At 34.4% G+C, this 22672-nt stretch overlaps 1 protein-coding gene across 1 annotated transcript; it reads left to right on the top strand.

Moving 5' to 3' along the window:
- The first annotated feature begins 17422 nt into the window (after window positions 1-17422).
- On the top strand, window positions 17423-18523 carry LOC131058567 (16.9 kDa class I heat shock protein 2). The gene is made up of 3 exons (XM_057992321.2): window positions 17423-17561; window positions 17739-17962; window positions 18045-18523. Exons 2-3 carry the CDS (start codon window positions 17743-17745, stop codon window positions 18314-18316), a joined length of 492 nt encoding a protein of 163 aa, XP_057848304.2. The 5' UTR covers window positions 17423-17561; window positions 17739-17742; the 3' UTR covers window positions 18317-18523.
- The last annotated feature ends 4149 nt before the right edge of the window (window positions 18524-22672 follow it).

The following is a 22672-nucleotide window of genomic DNA, read 5'->3' on the forward strand; positions in this document are numbered from 1 at the left end:
GGAACCCACACTGCTCCTTTGTACTATAATTTTTTTATGCATTGTACAATGGGACATTCTTGGAACCAGAGGGAAGCCTCTTAGAGAACAGTGTCATCACTTTTCTTGTACAGTGAGACATTCTTGGGACCAGAGGGAAGCCTCTCAGAGCAATATGTCATCACTTTTCTCTTGTACAATAGGTCATTCTCGGAACTAGAGCACATACTCTTAGAGAGAGATGACGCTTATTTTTCCTAGTATAGTGGGTCATTCTTGGAACCAGAGAAAATATTCTTAGAGTGAGATGTCTTCAATTATTCTTTTCTTGTATAGTGGGTCATTCTCGGAACCAGAGCACAGACTCTTAGAGCGAGATGACACCACTTTTCTCCTATGCAGGGTGATTATTCTTGGAACCAAAGCACATACTCTTAGAGTGAGATGCCACGCCTTTCTTGACACTTGTATTATACATTCTATACATGTTGTAGCATACTCGGGCACAGACTCCTATGAAGCACTTCGAACCTCACTTGCACACACACACACTTGAGACTGAGTGGAACTAACTATGTTCTCACTCTCCTCCTTTACATGGATCACCAAGACAGACTCTGGGGTCTATATTTCCATGTCCTTCTCTCCATGGATCACCTATTTTTAGGGGCGAGATGTCCATGGTTTCTCTCTTGTTCTCCTTTCTTCTCATGGATCACCAAAGTGTGTATTCATGTCCTCTCTCTCCTTCCTCTCATGAACCCATAGTTTTTCTATTCTTGATTCATCGATGATGTCATCTTTTCTCTTTTATGTGATCGCTTGTGTTTATGTGATGACATTGGTCTTTGTGTCCTGATTAGTTGTTACGACATCTGAGTATTGAGGTCTCTTCGGCTAGTTGGTTTGTCGTCTTGTGTCTTGTTTTTGTCATGTGTCGTTTGCGCTTTGTTTTTGTTTTGTGCATTGTGTTCCTTTTTTGTGTGTGTTCTCTTGCATGTGTTTGAGTGATTTAAGATCCTTGGATTGGGGGCTTACGTTCCTCAAGATTAGTGACGCCTTATACTCCTTGTGGTATTGCTTTGTATCTCTCATCTTCATCTCTATTTCTTCTACTTTACCAACGGTAGTGGCGTAAGTCATACTGCCGCTAAAGTGGGGGCTAAATGTAGTTTCATAAAATTGCAACCTTAGCAATTTTAACCATATTTGAAGTCCTCACCTTGGTGAAGACACCCTCCTTCCTAACCAAGACCCCTTTCCTGCATTTTCACCCTTGAAACCCTCCTTGTCTAGGCTCTGTTTCTGCCTTAGACCCTGTTTGGGCCCCAAAATAGGGTAGGACAGGGGCATGGCACCCCTATCCCCCTAGGACAGGGGTGTGGCACCCATGTCCCCACTCCTTAGGGTGGCCCTAAGATGGGTATGCCCGGTCCCCTATGCATAATTCGACTTCGAGGTTTGCAATTCTTCTTTGTCGGCCTTCATTGATTGAGAATTAATCCTTGAGGCATGTATAAAAGGAGATTCAATTCCCTCATTTAAAAACAACACATGATAAGGTTGAGAGGCATAAGAATACAACACAAGATTTCAAGGTATTCATCAAGCACTCAAGTATTTAGGTCTTTTTCATTCATCCATGGGAGCAACATTACAATATTCATTAGCAAATATGTGTGTGTGTGTGTGTTAGGGTTTTGTCATATTACGTTCCATTTCATGCAACACTTGTGATTACATTTAAGAAGCAAAGCAACCATCATCAACAAATTGTAGATCTACAAGGTATACACTTCCATTATTTGCATTTCAGCATTTGCAATTACTTTCTTTCAAGGTTGATTCCTCAACTGGGGTTTGACTAAGGCAAACCCCTATCCACAACCCTTCTTCCCTTCTTTTATGTGTGTAAGTTGTAGGTTTGTGGCTGTATTTTCAGATTTGGACTCCATTTGCAAAGACAAAAAAACCCTTTTCATTTCATGGACTTTTCGAAGGACCATGTACACTTTTTCCATGGTCCCGACGACTTTTCTCCAAATTTGCAAGGTAGATTCTTATCAATCTAATTAGCTTAGATGAAGTTACAATGTGATCCTGAACCAGTAGCTCCTTATTTCACTCATTTTCTCTCTTTGTTCCACATAGTGAACAAGTCAACTTTCCTATTTACAAAAGAGGGCAAAACACACTTCAACCCTTTCAATCCACTTGGATTTCACATCCTTGTTTCCCTTGGATTTAGATCTAGTGGATTCAAGCCCCTCTTTTGAATGTAAAGTCTCCCTCAATGAAAATCATCCTAGTGACTTCCTTTCTCTCTCCTATGTGGGGAGTCACTAGGGTTCAATTTTCCACTTTACAACCCTATTAGGAGTAAGTGAAGTATTACAATGGGGAAAGCACATGCATTCAGGTACACTGCCTACAACTCACTGCTCAAATCATAGAACAAGAAGGGTTGCAACCCTTGGGAAGGCTCACTACCTTACAAAAACATTTATATTATATCTAAAGAATCATGAACTGATAAAATAACATCTCCTCATGCTTGGTTACAGTTCCAGTTAAGTACATATACTCAAACTTTGCACTTCTACACTTCTGCACTCTCTTTCACACTTCTTCGCTTTTCTCCTCTACTACTGAATGATCAAAACAATGTTCGCACATGCAAATACATATCTCAAATGAGTATTACATGTATTTATACAATTCATCAACCTATATTTCAAGGTGGCTAAACCCTTAATACAAATTACAAAATAATAACCTCACACGCTACAACAACACATGCGGACCAAAACAATGTCATATAAGACATATTCTAGACCAAAATCAATTCCTTGAACATATAAAACCAATAAAGAATTACACCTTGATCATCTACAACATGCTACAACTACCATAAATGTCGTATAACATGAATACCACCACCGGATCAAGAAAATGATCAATATCACGCACAACGATCAATATGAACCAACAACATAGATAGAAAATGATCTAGAAACATCCACAAGTAATGTGAATCACCACTAAAACAACTGTGGCATCACCACTTACTAGAATCTTTATTATCATTCTATTGAACCTCAAGAACATCAACTCAATTGACTATCAAACTGAAAGATTCACTTGCAGACTTCCAAATCACAAACCATCTGAATTGAGGACACACTTGAACGTTCCAAACACTCTACCAAATCCATAAACCAAGATATTGTAATTCAAGAGCAATGTCGTGCAAAATCCAGAATATCAAATAACGCCAACAACTGAATATCAACCATAATACCATATCACACAACTCGATCAAAACAACATGTAGACCACTAAAAAATTTGTTGAATCGGCTAGAGATAAGCATCTCAAACCCCATTAAACCACAACAATTCATCTGCAACATACTTACCAAACAAACTCATTTAATTTGACTACAACACTGGAATACACAAAACAATATTTTGGCATCAATGACAAAACATCATTCCAATAAACTTCTCAATAATATTCAACAATCTCCCCCTTTGGCATTGATGGAAAAATATTAATGTGAAAAATAATCAATGCAAAGAAAGAAATCAACAACCCATTACTCTCAACAATCTCCCCCTGAGATTAGCACAGGATATAGCAGTTTTTCACATGCTTCTCCCCCCTTTGATAACAATGGCAAAGACACATACATCACAAATCTTGATTCTCTCTCCTTTAGATAAACACACAAATCTGAACACCTAAGCCACATACTAACTACTTCTCTTGGATAGCAGCCTCACTCATTAATCCAGATCATAAAAAATATCTTTGTGTACCTCATTGTACTAATGCAACTCCATGCACCTTAGTTATCATCAGGAGAGGCAATTACCCCTAGCTTCTCTCTGAGATACTCAAAAGTATCTTTAGGCAAAGACTTTATGAAGATATTTGTAATTTGTTCCTTTGTAAATACATACTCCAATCTGACTTCCTTCTCATTCACCTTCTCTCTCAAGAAATGAAACTTGATTGATATATGTTTAGTCTTGGAATGCAACACTGGATTCTTAGAAATATTAATAGCACTTGAATTATCATAGTATACAGTAGTAGGCTCATCAAAAACAACTCTGATATCCTTCAGCATCTGCTTCATCCAAATCATTTGAGTACAATTGCTAACAACAACAATGTATTCAAATTTTGTAGCAGATAAAGATATAGAATTATGCTTCTTACATGCCTATACAACTAGTACTCTTTCTGTCATCAAAACCACCTGCCCAATTAGCATCAGTAAAACCACTCAAAGCGAAATTACCATCTTTAGGATACCACAATCCAAAATCAACTGTCCCTTTCAAATATCTAAAAATTATTTTAACAACAACATGAGATTCCTTAGGATCATCTTGAAATCTAGAAGCAAGACAAACAACATTCATTATATCTGGTCTAGTTTGAGTCAAGTACAACAATCCACCAATCATAGATCTGTATCTAGTCTGATTTGCTTTTGAAGATTCATCATCCTTTGTCAACTTACATCTGGTCACCGTAGGTGTACCAACTAGCTTTGCATCAACCAAACCAAACTTCTTCAACAATTCCTTCACATACTTAGACTGAGATATAAAAATACCTTTACCTGACTGAGTAATTTTGAATCCCAAAAAGAATTTCATCTCACCAATCATATACATCTCAAACTCATTATGCATATCATCAATAAACTTCTTGCACAAAACATCATTTCCACCAAAAATAATGTCATCAAAAAATACCTCAACAATCAAGATGTTATCATTATCTATTTTGAAGTACAAATTACTATCAACAGTACCTTTATTGAATTTAAGCTCCATCAAATACCTATCTAATATGGCATACCAGGCTCTTGGAGCTTGCTTCAATCCATACAGTTCTTTCTTCAATCTGCATACCATATCCTTTTTCTCTGTCAACTGAAATCCATCTGGTTGCTCAATATAGACTTCTTCTTTCAGCTCACCATTAAGAGAGGCTGACTTGATATCTATTTGATCAACTTTGAAATCTTTGTAAGAAACATAAGCAAGGAATAATCTAATGACTTCAACCAACAAAGTAATCCACAAGAAAATAATCCATATCAAGAAATATATATCACCTTCCAAGCTTCTAACTCTAGAAGGACCACACAAATCAGTATGCACAAGATGCAATATCCCATTAGAAGTATATTGTTTTCTTTTGAAAGAAACTCTTGTCTGCTTCCCTAAATAACATTCCTTACATACCGGATTAGAAGGCTTTACAATCTTAGGCAAATCTCTCACTACTTGAATAGAACTTATCTTAACCATGCAATCAAAATTTACATGAAACATCCTTCTATGTCATAACCAACTTTCATAAATCTGAGCAATCAAGCAAATTTTATCACCAACATTTAGGTGAAATATATTACCTTTAGCCTTTGTAACTGATGCAATCTCAATTCTGGAGCTACTCAAGATCTTGCATTTTCCACTCTTGAATTGCAAATCATAACCCTTATCAATCATCTATGCAACACTCAAAAGATTATACTTTAGACCTTCAACATACAAAACACCATTAGTATTATGCTTACTATCAAGAGAAATAAAACCTCTACCATGGATTATACTAGCTTTGTCATCTCCAAAACTTACTACACCACCATCATACTTTTCCATACTCACAAACTTACTCTTATCACATGCCCTATGATAAGAGCAACCACTATCAATAACCCATTCATCTTTCTCTTCAACTTCATTAGCTAAATCTTTCTCTTCAACAATGCAACTAGTAGAATCAAGAATCACCATATCATCTTCCTTGATACCAATGGACACCCATTCATCTCCTGAATTTCCTTTCTCAAACTCGTCATCTGTCACATCTTCATAAGCAGCAAAATAACACTTCTTCTAATATTTAGGCTTATATGACTTCAATGGCTTCTTAGGAATTCTTTCTCTTTCCAGGCATCTTGAGGAAAAATGTCCTATCTTATTGCATGGAAAACATTTAAGAGGTAACTTACCCTCATAGTTATCGGCACCTTTAGTAAATCTTCTGTAAATCAAGGGTTCAAGCTCTTCAAGCTCTCTCTCTTCTTCCTGAAGCTCTCTCATTTCCTCATATATAGACACCCTTGTAGAGATTTCTCCCAGATCATATTTCTACTTCCTGGATATAGTAGCTTTGAATGCAGTTTTAGATTTAGGAGGGGCTTCACCAAATTCGCTCAGCTCAAAAGCAACAAGCTTTCCAATCAGCATGTCTCTAGTCGCATTTGTCATAGTCTGGATCTCTTCAATAGTAGTAGCCTTGTTCTTGTAAGAAGGAGGCAAGGATCTTAGTACCTTGGCAACAATCTCAGATTCTTCCAATACTCCACTGACACATTTGATGTTCAATACAAGATCATTCACTTTCTACATAAAGGAGGTAATATTCTCATCTTTGCCCATCTTCAACATTTCATACTTTCCTTTCAAGATCTGCAACTTAGCAACTTTCACGTGACTATCACCTTCATATAAAGTCTCTAGCTTCTTCCAGATCTCATGAGCAGTTTGCAAATCCATCACATTAGTCATCTCAGAATCAGACAAGGCACTCAGCAATGCTTCCTTCACTCTAATATTGAATTCAGGTTCCTTAATCTCATCCAAAGATGTAGGACCATTCTGAGGAACATTATACACGTTCTTAGTAGTATTCCAATAGTATTCACCAATGCATCTCAAATAACATTCCATTAGGTTCTTGCAGAGAGTGTAATTCATTTCATGAAACCTCAGACTATCCTTCTTAAAAGAAAAGGTTTCCATCCCGGATCTCCTCAAGCAGTCAAGCTTCTTTTAGAGGATCTAGCACTGATACCAATTTTTGGAAACAAGATAGTAAACTGAGAGGGGGGGTGAATCAGTTTGCAGACAAACTTTACTTAAACACAAATTCAGATCTAATAATTAGCAATGAAATCACAAATCAACACCACATCAATAACACACATAACACCAAAAATTTTGATGTGGAAAACCCAGTTAAGGAAAAAACTTTGGTGGGAACCTACCCACAATGAGATAATACCCTGTTAGGAGTAAGTAAAATATTACAATGGGGAATGCACATGCATTCAGGCACACTACCTAGAGCTCACTGCTCAAATCACAGAATAAGAAGGGCTACAATTCTTGGGAAGGCTCGCTACCTTACAAAAACATTCAGATTATATTCGAAGAATCATTAACTAATAAAATAGCATCTCATCATGCCTGGTTACAATTCTGGTTAAGCATATATACTCAAACTATGCACTTCTACACTTCTACACACTCTTTCGTACTTCTTAGTTTTTCTCCTCTTCTACTAAATGATCAAAACAATGTTCGCACATGCAAAGACATGTCTCAAATAAATATATGTATATATATAATTCATCAACCTATATTTCAAGGTCCGCTAAACCCTCAATACAAATTATAAAATAATAACCTCACATGCTACAACAACACATGCAGACCAAAACATTGTCGGCTAATACATGGTCTAGACCAAAATCAATTTTCCCCGAACACGCAACACCAATCAATAATTACGCCTCGATCATCCACAAAATGCTACAATCATCATAGATGTTGCATAACACGAAGAACACCACAAGATCAAGAAAAATATCAATATTGCGCACAACAATCAATGCGAACCAACAACACAGATAGAACACTATCTAGAAACATCCACAAGAAACATGAATCGCCACTGAAAAAACTACAACATCACCACTTACTAGAATCTTTATCATCATTATATCGAACCTCAAGAACATCAACTCAACTGACTATCAAACTAAAAGATTCACTTGCGGACTTCCAAATCACGAACCATCTAAATTGAGGACACACCTTAACGTCGCAGACACTCTACTAAATCCGCAAACCAAGATATTGCAATTTAGGAACAATGCGGAGCACAATCCAAAATACCATAACATGAACAACTGAATATCAACCATAATACTGGATCACACAACTTGATCAAAACAACATGCAGACCAATGAAACTTCTACTGAATCAAATAGAGATAAGCATCTCAAAACCCATTAAACCACAACAACTAATCTACATCATACTAAACAAACCAACTCATTTAATCTGATTGTGACACTAGAATACATAGAAGAATATGTTGACATTAATGACAAAACATCATTCCAACAAACTTCTCAACAATATTCAACAAATACTAACTTCTTGAGGCTAACTATTTACTAGTGCCCCACATGCTATAAATGGTTAGAACTATAGGTTTCAAAAATAATTCTATATGTTATTACAATATACTCAAAGTTGTAGGAAAGTGTGAGGTTGTGTATAAGGTCTATCTAAGACCTAGGTATTAGAGTTTAAGCCTCCTCAATTCACTAGACCCTTAACGAGAAATATAGCTTAACCAAAAACAATTTCTCTTTTATGGATATTTTAAAATGCTCAACGTATGATTTATAGCCTAAAGTCTTTTTAAAATTACTTGCAAGGGAAAAACAATCAATTAAATCTCAAGAAAGACATATAGATATACTAGGAAATAAATAGATTCAAAGCATAAGCTACAAAAGGATCTTGATGAAAATGTTTTTTCATCCTTTCTTTTATGCATTTAGTTCTTTATTTTTTTTTCAAATATGAACACATAGTCTTCTTTGTCCTAATTCTTTTATCTCCCATATTCTTTTTCATAAAATCATGTTGCAAATAATCTATCATTTAAAATGATCAAAAACGTTTCTCCAATGAAAAAACAACCAAAAAAAAATTCTTTAAAAAATGCAACTAAAAGAAAAAATATTTTAGAGAACAAAAAGTGACCAAATAACACTCTTTGATTTAGAAAAATGTGTGGAAAGTGAGTGATGTGTGTATGTGACTTAAGACCTTTGAATAAAGGATATTTGATTGAAGATTATTTAGCTAAAGAAATCTCATTTAAAGGTCCTTAAAGAAGTAATCATTTGAAAGCAAGTGTTGGATAATGAAATAGAGTCACCATGACATGAGATTCTATAAGATTATAGTGATTACATTAAGATTTTCAAAAATCAAATTATTATATCTATTTTACATATTTCAAGCAAGTGATCACAAGCTCCAATCTCCCCATGTATGTGCTATTGAAGGGCATGTTGTGCAAGTGTCACTGATCAAGTTCAAAAGTTTTCCCAATGCACTACAAGTTATAGGGGTTAAGTTGAATCTTGTAATGTAAAAGAAATTGCATTTATTTTATATTTTCTAGTGAAATATTTTTCCATAAAGATCTATGTTTGATGCACAATGAAAAATCAAGAAAGTTAAAACTTTTCTATTGACATACTTGTTTCAATAGAATTTTTTTAATATATACCAACAAAATTATGTAATAGAATAGTACTTAAATTATAATTAATCTAAATTAAAAAAAATGTGCAAAAATAAAGTTTATGAAAATATGCATGCACCTAATGTTGATATTAATGATCTATGTTTAAGAAGTGAATAAAAAAAATGTGTTATGAAATAATATCACTCATTAAATGCAATATAAAAAAAAAAATATTAAGATTTATGTTTGAAAAATAAGATAAATTATTTATAAAAAAAATTAAGTATATATTTTGGATCTACATATAAAATCCAAAAAATTATTAGTTCATGCCATCTTCATTTTTTTTATTGTTTGCTTATTATAAATGACACAAAGTGAAATTTTGGTTTTAAAATGTTGATTTCAATGTCTCATTTATGCTTGAACACTATTGTGGAATCACCTCTGAAGGAAAATAGAACATGTGGACCAAGGAAAGGGAAGGGAAAACATGGTGACAAGGAAAATCTATGAAGGAAATTGCAAAGTCTAGTACTATTACATATAGCTCATGAGATGAGTACACCTCTGGCAAAGGTGGATGAAGAAGGAACTATGGCCATGGTAGAGGATTTTGGTGAGACTTGCTTGAAGTGTGAGAAAGAATATTATCAAATGTTTAAGTGTCCAAGTGCCATGCAAGAGCAAGCTCACATAGAAAGGATTAGATGAGACAAGAAGTGAAGTAGAAAGCAATTCTCAAAGCTTGGAAAAAATTAATGATGTGCAATGTTATGTTATAGCATGTGCATTAATAAACTAACCATGATTGAGGAAGAGTATCTTTCACACTAAGTATGATTTGGATGGTAAGTGTTGGAAGTTGATAATTGATAATGGTAGAATAAACAACTAAATTGTTCATAGATATGAATTAGGAGTTGAAATTGAAATAATTGCACACCCCACATCATATAAAATCATTTGATTGTAGAAGGAAGATCAAATCATAATGAAAACATAGCATTTAATTGAATAAACATAAATTATTTGGGCAGTAAATGTTGTAAGTTGATAATTGATACTGGTAGCACAAACAAATTGTTGGCAACAAGGCAACAAACTGAGAGGGGGTGGAGTGAATCAGTTTGCTCACAACCTTTACTCAACTCAAACACAGTTTTAGATCTGATAATTAACAGTAAAAGCATAAATCAACACCACATCAATAACACACATAACACCAATATTTTTGATGTGGAAAACCCGGTCAAGGGAAAAACCATGGTGGCAACCTACCCACATTATGATGATACCCTATTAAAAGTATATGAAATATTACAATGGGGAATGCACATGCATTCAGGTACACTGCCTAGAGCTCACTGCTCAAATATAATAACAAAAAGGGCTACAACCCTAAGGAAGACTCATTGTCTTACAAAAATATTTGAATTACATTCGGAAGATCATGAACTGATAGAATAGCATATCCTTATATCTGGTTACAGTTCCGGTTAGGCACATATACTACTAATGTGAAGGTTGATGAAAGAAATGAGAGACACATCAGATGCTCCAACTATGATTCAGATGATCGGGATGTCAGTTCAGATAAAGGAAAGCAAGTGCAGACCCAGAATCAAATTCAGAGTGTTCCGAAAAAGCCTGAGAATGAAGGGGTAAGTGCACCAAGATGGTGGACAAAAAAATGGCCACATGCAAAAAAAAATGAAATTTTTCATAACCCATGTGTGTTCTAGAAATTAAAAAACGTGCTAGGCTTAGTAACACCAAGCCCAGCCAAAAACAATTAAAAAAAAAAGTTCCTCAAAACTCGTACAGGTTTTGAGGAACATTATATTTTTTAGAAACCCGTGGGTTATGCAGAATTAAAAGTTTTGGCCTTAGTTCTACATAACCCATATGGATTGTGTAGAACTAGGAACCAAAAAAAAAGTGGGGAGAGAGATAGAGGGAGAGAGAGAGAGGGAAAGAAAGAGAAGGGAGAGAGGGTGAGAATGGGATCGAGAGAAAGAGAGAGAGGGTGAGAATGGGATTGAGAGAAAGAGAAAGAGATTATAGGGGGTAGGAAGAGAGGGATAGAATAGGATAAGGATAGGGGGGAGAGAGAGTTAGAGACAGAGAGAGAAGGGGATAGGAAGAGAGGGAGAGAGATAGAGAAAGAAAGAGAAGGGAGAGAGAGAGAGAGGGGGGGATGGAGGGAGAGGGGGAGAGGGAAAGAGAGGGAGATTGGGAAAAGGAGAGAGAGAGAGAGAGAGAGAGAGAGAGAGAGAGAGAGAGAGAGAGAGAGAGAGAGAGAGAGAGAATAGGATAAGGAGAGGGTGAGGGAGAGAGAGGGGGGAGAGAGAGAGGAGATTGGGAGAGAGGGAGAGGGAGGGAAGAGATGGGGAGAATAGGAGAGAGAGAGAGAGAGAGAGAGAGAGAGAGAGAGAGAATAGGATAAGGAGAGGGAATAGAGAGAGAATAGGGGATAGGGAGAGAGAGAGAGAGAGAGAGAGAGAGAGAGGAGGAGGAGAGGGTGGGACATGAGGTAGAGAGAGAACGAGAAGGAGAAAAGGGTGAGAGACTTGGCAGAGAGAGAAGTATGAGGGGGACAAAGATGAGATAGAACTCAAGGAGAATAATTAAGGCTCAGAATAGACAGAGACGGTGATTGGGGAAGGAAGATGAGAGAGAGGAAAAGAAGAGAGACTTGAATGTATACAAATATATATACATATATCTATATAAATATATGTATATATAACTGTAGATATGCATATATACATACATAAACACATATTATATATGTATGTCTACGCATATGTGTAGTAAATGCTAAGTTTACAAGCATACATTAATATGTCTTCATAACCTGTACGGGTTTTGTGAAACACAAAATAATGGTTTTAGTTCTACATAACCTATACGTGTTATGTAGAACTGTGAATAGTACTTTTTGTTTTTCAAAACCTGTGCAGGTTATGTAGAACTATGAATAGTACTTTTTGTTTTTCAAAACCTGTGTGGGTTTTGGCTTGGTAAGAGAGTTGGAAAACGATCCTAAGGCTTGCAAGCCCATTTCCCCCCCATTTTTGTCCCTTTACACGTTTTTTCATCTTCCAACATGATTTCTTGACTTCGTCCTCATCAAGTTTACAAATGATCAAGTGGGTATCTCTAAAATTACCACCATAATCTCACACGTCTTTTCATTTTTTTGACCATATAATTTTTTCTATTTTTGGACAATATTAGCATAGTAAACTTTAATTTTCTTTACCAGTGCCTTGACAGTCGTCACAGACATATGTCTACCATTTTTTTAATAACTTTTGATATACTTGACCAAATTTAAAATAAATTACATATTATTATTCTACACTAGATTCTATACACTTTAAAAAAAAGAAGTTTGCATTTTCAATTATTTTGATGCAAGTTATGCCTAGCGCACGAACAGTTACCAAATTTTCAAGATGCGGTCACTTCAAAAAATCATTAAAAAAAATACTAAATGGAAAATTACAAAAAAATACACAACTTCTAGATCTCACTCTTACCTATCATTCTACCAAAGGATTTTGCAAAATAATAAATCTAAGTTATGTTTTTTCTAAAAAAATCAGGAACGGTTTTTCGTGCGAGAAAGGTTTGACCCTCTTAATATTATCCAATTTTTTAAAAAATTAGTAGTTTAGAAACTAGATTCAGAGTACTATAATTCTTATTCTTTTCTCAACTCCTATTTTTGAGTGCATGACCTTCAAATATCTCTTTGAAGTTCAGATTTACTTATTTCCAGAAGAAAAAAAGTGGCCACTTATACCCCCCTTTTTGTTCACCATCTTGGTGCACTTACCCAAAGGAGAAGATACAAGTGCTAGTGCAGAAGTAAGAGCTCAAGAGTCTAAAAATCAAAAAAATCAAAAGATTCCCAAGTATGTAAGGTTGAATCATTCAGAGAATCAGATCATAGGTGATAAGAATAAAGGTGTGATGACTAGAAGAAGAATTGTTGAAGATTATTGCTTGATTTCTAAGATTGAACCTAAGGATGTTAATGAAGCATGTAAGGATGAAAATTGGGTTAAAGCAATGGAAGAAGAATTGAACCAAATTGAAAAGAATAATACATGGATTCTTGTTCCCAAACCTAAGGATAAAAATGTAATTGGAACTAAATGGATCTTTTGGAATAAATTGAATGAATAGGGTGAAGTTGTTAGGAATAAAGCTAGACTTGTTTGTAAGGGATATTCTCCGATGGAAGGAATTGATTTTGATGAGACTTTTGCTCCAGTGGCTAGAATTGAAGTTGTTAGATTATTTCTTGCTTATGCTGCTTACAGAGATTTCAAAGTTTATCAAATAGATGTCAAGTCATCCTTTCTTAATGGTGAGTTGGAAGAGGAAGTTTATATTGAGCAACCAAATGGATTTCAATTGACAGATCAGGAAGATATGGTTTGCAGATTGAAAAAAACATTGTATGAATTGAAGCAAGCCCCAAGAGCTTGGTATGCCAGATTGGATAGGTATTTGATGAAGCTTGAATTCAATAAAGGTACTGCTGACAGTAATTTGTACTTTAAATTTGATAATGATAACATATTGATTGTTGAGGTATTTGTTGATGATATTATTTTTGGTGGAGATGATGGTTTCTATAAGAAGTTTGCTAATGACATGCACAATGAGCTTGAGATGTCTATGATTGGTGAGATGAAATTCTTTTTGGGATTGCAAATTACTCATTTTGATAAAGGTATTTTTATATCTCAGTCCAAGTATGTGAAGGAATTGTTGAATAAGTTTGGTTTGGATGATGCAAAGCCAGTTGGTACTCCTATGGTAACCGGATGTAATTTGACAAAGGATGATGATTCTATGAAAGTAAATCAGACTAGATATAAGTCTATGATTGGTGGATTGTTATATTTGACTCAGACTAGACTAGATATTATGAATCTTGTGTGTCTTGTTGCTAGATTTCAAGTTGATCCTAAGGAATCTCATGTTTTTGTTATTAAAATTTTTTTTAGATATTTGAAAGGGATAGCTGATTTTGGTTTGTGGTATCCTAAAGATGATTGTTTTACTTAGAGTTCTTTTACTGATGCTAATTGGGCAGGTGTTGTTGATGAAAGGAAAAGTTCTAGTGGTGGTGCATTTTTCTTGGGAAAGAGATTGGTTTCATGGATGAGTAAGAAGTAGAATGCTATTTCCTTATCTACTACAGAAGATGAATGCATTGTTCCTGCTAGCAATTGTACTCAGGTAATATGGATGAAGTGGATGCTAAAGAGCCTACTGCTATATATTGTTATATTCAAGTGCTATCAACATTTCTAAAAATCTGGTGTTGTATTCTAAAACTAAGCATATATCAATCTTCATTTCATTTCTTGAGAGAGAAGGTGAATGAGGCGGAAGTCAAATTAAAGTATGTGTCTACAAAAGAACAGATTGCAGATATCTTCACGAAACCTTTGCCTAAAGATAATTTTGAGTATCCTAGAGAGAAGTTAGGGGTGATTGCCCCTCCTGATGAGAACTAAGATGCATTGATCTGTCAGTCCGATGGACCTCACAGAGATATCTTGTTATTCATATCGATAAGTGGTGGCTAATACTCAGGGGGAGTAGTTAGTGTTGTGATTCAGATGTTCAGTTGTGGGTGAGAGATGTTCAATTTTGTGAGTTTAGTTCAAAGGGAGAGAATCAAGATTGCAAATATGTGTTTCTACATTGATGTCAAAGGGGGAGAGAATCATGTGAAAAATTGTCATATCATATGCTTGATCTCAGGGGGACTTTGTTGATTGTTGTGAGTTGTTCTTTTCTTTGTCATTGATTGTTTTTCACGTCATGTGTTGACATCAATTCTAGGAGGGAGATTGCTGAGATAATGTGCAAAAATGTGTTTGCATTGTTCGAGTGATGTGTTGTCATTTTTGTCAACATATTTCTTTGTGTGTTCCAATGTTGCAGACAAATTAAGTTAGTTGGTTTGGCCAATGTGTTGTAGTTGAGCTATTGGAGATTAAAGGGTTTTGAGATAAGTATCTCTAATTGGTTTAGCTATAGTTTCAGTGGTCTGTATGATGATTTGATCAAGTTATGTGGTCTGGTATTGAGGTTGGTTGTTCATTGTTGATAAGTGTCTTGGATTTTGCTTCGCGTTGCAATATCTTGGTTTGCGGATTTGGCAAAGCGTTTGAGACATTATGGTGTGTCCTCAATTCAGATGGTTCATGATTTGGAATTTCACAAGTGTATCTTTCAGTTTGACAGTCAGTATAGTTGATGGTTTTGAGGTTCGGTAAAATAATGAGGTTAAGTAAAATAATGAGGAAGATTCTAGTAAGTGGTGAGGTTGCGATTGTTGATGTGGTAATTCATGATGCTTGTGAATGTTTCTAGATCGTGTCTTATTTGTGTTGACAGTCTACATTGATTGTTGTGCTCATTATTGACGATTTTTCGATAAGTTCGTGTTATGCAACATTCTTGGTGACTGGATGATTGTAGCATGTTGCGGATGTTCCTGGTATAATTCTTGGATTTGTTGCGTGTTCGAGGAGTTGATTTGGGTCCAAACTGTGTCTTAGGCGACATTGTTTTGGTCCACATGTTATGTTGTAGCGTGTATGGTTATATCTTTGTAATTTGTGATATGTGTTGAGCCAAGCTTGAAATATAAGTTGATTATATGTATAAATTAATGTAATATCATATTGTGGATGTATCTGCGGTATCCATGAATGTGTGAGATGTGTGAATAATGCTTTAATCTTTTGGTAGTAGAGAAGAAGTGCGAAGAAATGTGAAGAAGTGTGCAGAGAGCAGTTAATGCGCCTAACCGAAACTGTAACCAGGCATGAGAAGATGTTATTCTATCAATTCATAATCTTTCGGATTTAATCTGAATATTTTTGTAAGACAGTGAGTCTTCCTCAGAGTTATAGCCCTTTTTGTTATTGTGTTTGAGCAGAGAGCTCTAGGTAGTGTGCCTGAATTCCCCATTGTAATATTTCATATACTTCTAACAAGGTATCATCATATTGTAGGTAGGTTCCCACCATGGTTTTTCACTTGACTAGGTTTTCCACGCCAAAAATCTTGGTGTTATGTGTGTTATTGATGTGGTGTTGATTTATACTTTTACTGTTAATTATCAAATCTAAAATTGTGTTTGAGTTAAGTAAAGTTTGTGAGAAAACTTATCCACACCCCCCTGCCCCTCTCCTCGCCTCCCCCTCGTCCCCCAGCCCCTCAGTTTTGCCTTGTTGCCAACACAACTAAGTATAATTTGGGTGGTAAGTGTTGTAAGTTGATAACTGATAGTGGTAGCAAAAACAACTAAGTATAATTTGGGCGGGTAAGTGTTGTAAGTTGATATTTGACAATGGTAGCACAAACAACTAAGCATAATTTGGATGGTAAGTGTTGTAAGTTGAAATTAACAGTAGTAACGCAAACAACTAAATGTCCATAGATATAATTTAAGAGTTGGGGTTGAAATGATTGCACACTCCACGTCATACAAAATCTTTTGATTGTAGAAAGAAGAACAAATCATAATGAAAACACAATATTTCATTGAATAAACATAAATATGATACATATCCATGTATTCCATTGATAAACTATGGAAAAATAACAAATGAGCTTTTAAAAATACCAATCTATATGCCTATTGGACACAATAGTATTATTTTAGAATAAAATAAAATATATTTATTAAAAAACACTTTAGAGGTGATGTGTACAAAGAAAAGTACTGTATTTAATCTAGTCATTACTTAAGAGTTGGTTCTATCGTCATTGGGTCAGTATAAAGAGCTACGTGCGTCTTCAATCGATATTCCAGATGTCAATCTCATCACCTTATCACATCCTAGTGACAGTTTTTGGTTTTTCAAATACAAGAGATTACGTATTACAGCAAAGACCCCATTAAATGCCATGCTGAATGCACAAAACATTACGTTTAAATCCAAAACTTTTCGCAGAAGCCCAGCGTTGGCCCGTTACAAGCCTCAATTGTAAAGATTGCTATGAGTCCGTTACATCAAATCGCGGCATCAACACAAAGAGACGCGTGGCAAATGAAAAGAAATTTCTGGATTCCACCCGCCCAATTTATACGCCCATTCTCTTTACTTCCTCTCATCTTCAATTGCAGCGGCATTGGTTTACGGTTCGAATTCCAGGAAGGTGTCTGGTAAAGACCCACAAATTCTGCATCAACTTTGCTCATAAATTTTCCTTCAAGCATTCTTTTTTCCTCCTCTTAAGATTTCTATGCCCTGTTACTTAGATAGCCGATTCTCTCTTTTTTTTTTTTTCGTTTTCATGGTGAATTTAACCTTCTGCAGCTCTTTTTTCTCCTGTTTTGCAGAAAAATGTCGTCAATGGTGCCATGGTTTGGCGGGCGAAGGACGAATGCGTACGATCCGTTCGCCCTGGACGTGTGGGACCCATTTGATTTCGTGGGTGGTTTTATGGACGTAGCCCCCTACCGCCAAAAGGAAGGCGCTGGAGCCGAGGTTTCTGCTGTGGCTCGCGCTAATGTCGACTGGAAGGAGACTCCCGAGGCGCATGTTTTCAAAGCAGATCTCCCTGGTAAGAAGCACAAATCTTTCTCTCATATGACCAGAGGTCCAAATTCTCCACCATAAGGTTTGAATTCAAATATTCTGTGCAGGACTGAAGAAAGAGGACATAAAAATCCAGGTGGAAGATGGGCGAATTCTGCAGATAAGTGGAGAGCGGACGAAAGAAGAGGTGGACAAGAATGATAAATATCACCGCGTTGAAAGGCAGTCCGGGAGCTTTGTTCGCCGTTTCCGGCTGCCGGAAAATGCAAAGATGGATAATATTAATGCGAGGATGGAAAACGGCGTGCTGACTGTGACTGTTCCCAAGGCGCCTGAGAAGAGCAAGCCTCAAGTCCAGACTGTTCATATTTCTGGTTAATAATAAATGCTTGTTAATAGTTGTGGGGTAGAAGTATATAGTATTATGTGTAATATTTTTTGGTTGTGAACGATTTGAGGGAAATGGATATATCGTTGTTGTTATCTTAAGAGGTTTTGGTGTGGGATTCTTCGTGTAATAATATTGTGAAAAGTTTGTATTGTGTTCTGAAAATATATATATATGTTGGTTTCACGGTTTTGAGTATTTCAGATTTAGTATTAGTATTCGTTTAATTATTCTAGATAATTTTATAAAATTGGGTTACAGAGGAAATACAATTTTTTAGCATTGGACAATACAAAAATACATCTAGATATTTTATTTTTTAACATTGATATTTGAAAAGAAAGAATGTAGATAATTTTATAAGATGGGTAATAATTTAGATAATTTTATAAGGATATAATGGAGGAAAATTTGTAATTTTAGGAAATCAAGTTTAAAATTATTGACAATAAGGATATAATGGAGGAAAATTTGTAATTTTAGAAAAGTTTAAAATTATTGACAAGAAAATAATATCTAAGTTAAAGACATAGTGAATGAGGTTCAAGATGCGAGTGAGCTTAAAAAAAATAAAATACGTCAATCAATGCAACATCGTAACATACTACAAACAAATCATAAGTTTGGAAGATAAAGAAGAAGTAAAGGAATCATAAGTTCGGAAGATAAAAAAAGAAATAAAAGGAGATAAAAAGATTAGTTGTAATATTTCAAAAGAAATAAAAAAGATAAAAAAGATGCTAGTTGTAGCTAGATGCGGTGAAAATCAGATAAAAAAAGAAATAAAAGGAGATAAAAAGATTAGTTGTAATATTTCAAAAGAAATAAAAAAGATAAAAAAGATGCTAGTTGTAGCTAGATGCGGTGAAAATCAGATAAAAAAAGAAATAAAAGGAGATAAAAAGATTAGTTGTAATATTTCAAAAGAAATAAAAAAGATAGAAAAGATGCTAGTTGTAGCTAGATGCGGTGAAAAAGTGTTACATCTTTGGACATCTAGATGTGGTCCAAAGATGTATTTTTACTTAACCTGATTTTTGATACCTACAATTATAGATACTTTGCAGTTATTTGGTCTGAAGATGTCAATATAAGATTATGGAGGGGTAAATTGTGTGAAAGAGGGAGGAAGTTGCTGGGATGGAGGGGTAGATTGTGCGAAAGCTGGGAGGCCACCTACAGCAGCTGGATGCCCCCGAGGAGGAGGTTTTTTTCTAATTCCTCCCTCCCACCTCGGATGTGTTTTTTTACTTATTTAGAAAATTAAAAAATACATATAAAATAATATCGAGAAATATCATATAATTGTCTCTAATAAACATAAAGTCGAATAATAATGTTGCACTTTTTCACTCTCATTAAATATGTAACAGTTTTATATAGAGACAAGTGACAATGATTCTATTTTATTCAAAGTATTAAACACATCAAATTTATTCAAAATTAATTTTTTGTTTTTTTGTTTACGGATATTTATATGTCATTGTAAATGGCTCTCATTTTGATCCATTAAACTGGATAACTTAATTACGAGGACAATGCATAGATCTTAATTACAAATGTGTTCAATGGTTTGACGTCTTATAATTTTAGGAAGAGATCATTTACTTTAGACGGTTAGGGAGCCATTGAGAAGTTATTTATTCATTGCACTTTAAATTCATAATTACATTAGGAGGTCTCCAAATGGGTTCAAGCGTTTTAAATATAACAAAGTTCATTCATTAGAGTTTTAAAATAACCATCCACACTTGACATCATCTTTTATTGCTATAAATGTGCTCAATGAGATACGTTCGTTCAAGGTTAAACTATGATTAGTAAAGCGAGGGTTCCATCATTTGATTTTAAAACATACACCCACATTTGATCTCCTTCTTAAATATTTAAAGCATGGTTGATAAGAGAAATTCATTCCTTAAAGATTAACTACAGTTAATAGAATGAGATTCCCTTCATTAGATTTCGTGCACAGCCAACTGATGAGTTGAAGTTCTTTTATGAAGGGTATAATGTGAGTAGCCATAGGATTCATTTGATGTTTTAATAATGCAAAGAGATGGACTAACTTCATTTAGATGAGAGTGTATTAGGAATCCCATGAGTTCATCCTTTAAATTAAGATATATTTAGCAAGGTGATATTCATCATTTCAAGATTGGAGTAACAAGATTAAACGACGTTCTTCTTTTAGAATTAAAATACGAATTATCTTATTGCATATCTCCTTTTTTTTTTATTTGTTAGATGATAGTAATAGGAGAGACATCACTCTTTTCTTTTCTTTTTGTTAAATGAATTAATATGCGAGGAATGCTTTTGCTAAGATTTAATGTATAAACAACTGATCAATTATTTCCCATTCTAGTTCAAACTTAGCGAACATGAGGGATTCCTTTTATAAACATTAACATATGGGTTTTCTAGTTGGGTTCACCCGGTTTTAGAAGTAATCTGGTGAGGGTTAATGATTAAAATTACAACATAAATTACTAAGTATATTCATTCAATACACAACATGAATATTTGATTGAGTCCACACGATTATCAATTTAATCCGGTGAGGATTATTGTTAAGATTAAAACGTGAAATAACTTAGCAAATTTATCCTATATAATGAAACATAACTGACATGGTGTGATTCATTTACTAAGGTAAAAGGATAGATATTTCTATGATGTTCTTCTTTTAAATTTCGATCTAAGAATTGTGACAAATTTTTTTAACTTTGTTATTCCCTTTTTACATTCATTCCATTAACATTCTTTTTAACAATTAATCCAATGAAGTATTTCTATCTAGATTTCTTCCACTATTACAATTCAAATTAACATTACCCAATTACCATTTCCACACTTTAATTTTTGCAATATTTAAATACCATGCCATATTCATAATTCACAACGTTTTATGAACTTAAATAACTACAGTTAGCCATATGAATAATGTTACGCATTTAAATTCGAATTCATTAAACTTCCACCATACACTCATGCAAGATTACATCCTTTCATGATAATTCAAAACATAAAACAAGGCACGCTATAAACATCGCATAACACAGATATGATCTCGGAGTTCACCCCGGATGGGCTACATCTCCGGGTCTGCTCAACTGCAAGACCCCTTTGGTATTATATATAGTTAAGGTTACATAATTACATGTCTTTACAATCTTGCCTTCTAGGCGAACACATACACCATTCCACCTCTACCTCGTTAGTTTATTACATAGTGATCCCTTTTAAAAACGGGTAAAATTAAATCATAACAAAAGAAGACAACCAAACCTAAATTCTATTGTTTTGACGGTACCCTAACTAGGGTTTTGACCGACTTATGACCAAAACTAGCATATCAAGTCTTACTATAAACTAACCAATTTAATTACAGACATTTAAACTGCAAGGACATCACCCGGAAGATGCATTTGTTTACCCATATCATCTCTATCCACAATTGTCGGTCGAGTTTATGGTTTTGATAATTTAACTATATTTAAAAATGCGTATTAGTCCACCGCTACTAATTAGTTCATGTTATTAATAAATATTAACTCGATTATGGCGTAACCAATATGAAATTAAAAACTTGCATTAGAGAATGGATTTTCTACGTGTTGATCCTCTAAAATCCAAACATATTATGCGCTAATTTTGAAATTAAATGAGGTAAGAACTGAATTTAGAGTTACATAATAACTAGGAGATTAGATTTAAATCTCTAATACTAATTTTAAACTCAGTTAATAATCAGAATTTATTTCCCTTGTCTCTAATAAACATAAAGTCGAATAATAATGTTGCACTTTTTCACTCTCATTAAATATGTAACAGTTTTATATAGAGACAAGTGACAATGATTCTATTTTATTCAAAGTATTAAACACATCAAATTTATTCAAAATTAATTTTTTGTTTTTTTGTTTACGGATATTTATATGTCATTGTAAATGGCTCTCAGCGTAAAAAAAATTTAATGGTAATTCAAAATTTAGAGATCATATAATATTATTTGATTTATTGGACCACTTTTGATAAATTTAGAGATCATATAATATTATAAAAAAAATAAAAATTTAGTGGTAATTCAAAATTTAGAGATCATATAATATTATTTGATTTATTGGGCCACTTTTGATTTATTAGGCCATGTGGTTTGTGGAGGTTTTGCTTTAATTTTAGAAAGTAATTCTATTAAATGAAATAGAGATCATAATTTTGTGGCAATTTAAATGAAATATTATTAAATGAACAAAAATGAAATGTTTGTTCATGGGCCTTCTTGGGTTGATCGTCTTGGCGATGTGGAACAAGCTTAATGAAGAATGGATTAAAGTTAAAGAA

This window comes from Cryptomeria japonica, chromosome 5, assembly GCF_030272615.1.
Source record: "Cryptomeria japonica chromosome 5, Sugi_1.0, whole genome shotgun sequence".
Classification (NCBI taxonomy): Eukaryota; Viridiplantae; Streptophyta; class Pinopsida; order Cupressales; family Cupressaceae; genus Cryptomeria; species Cryptomeria japonica.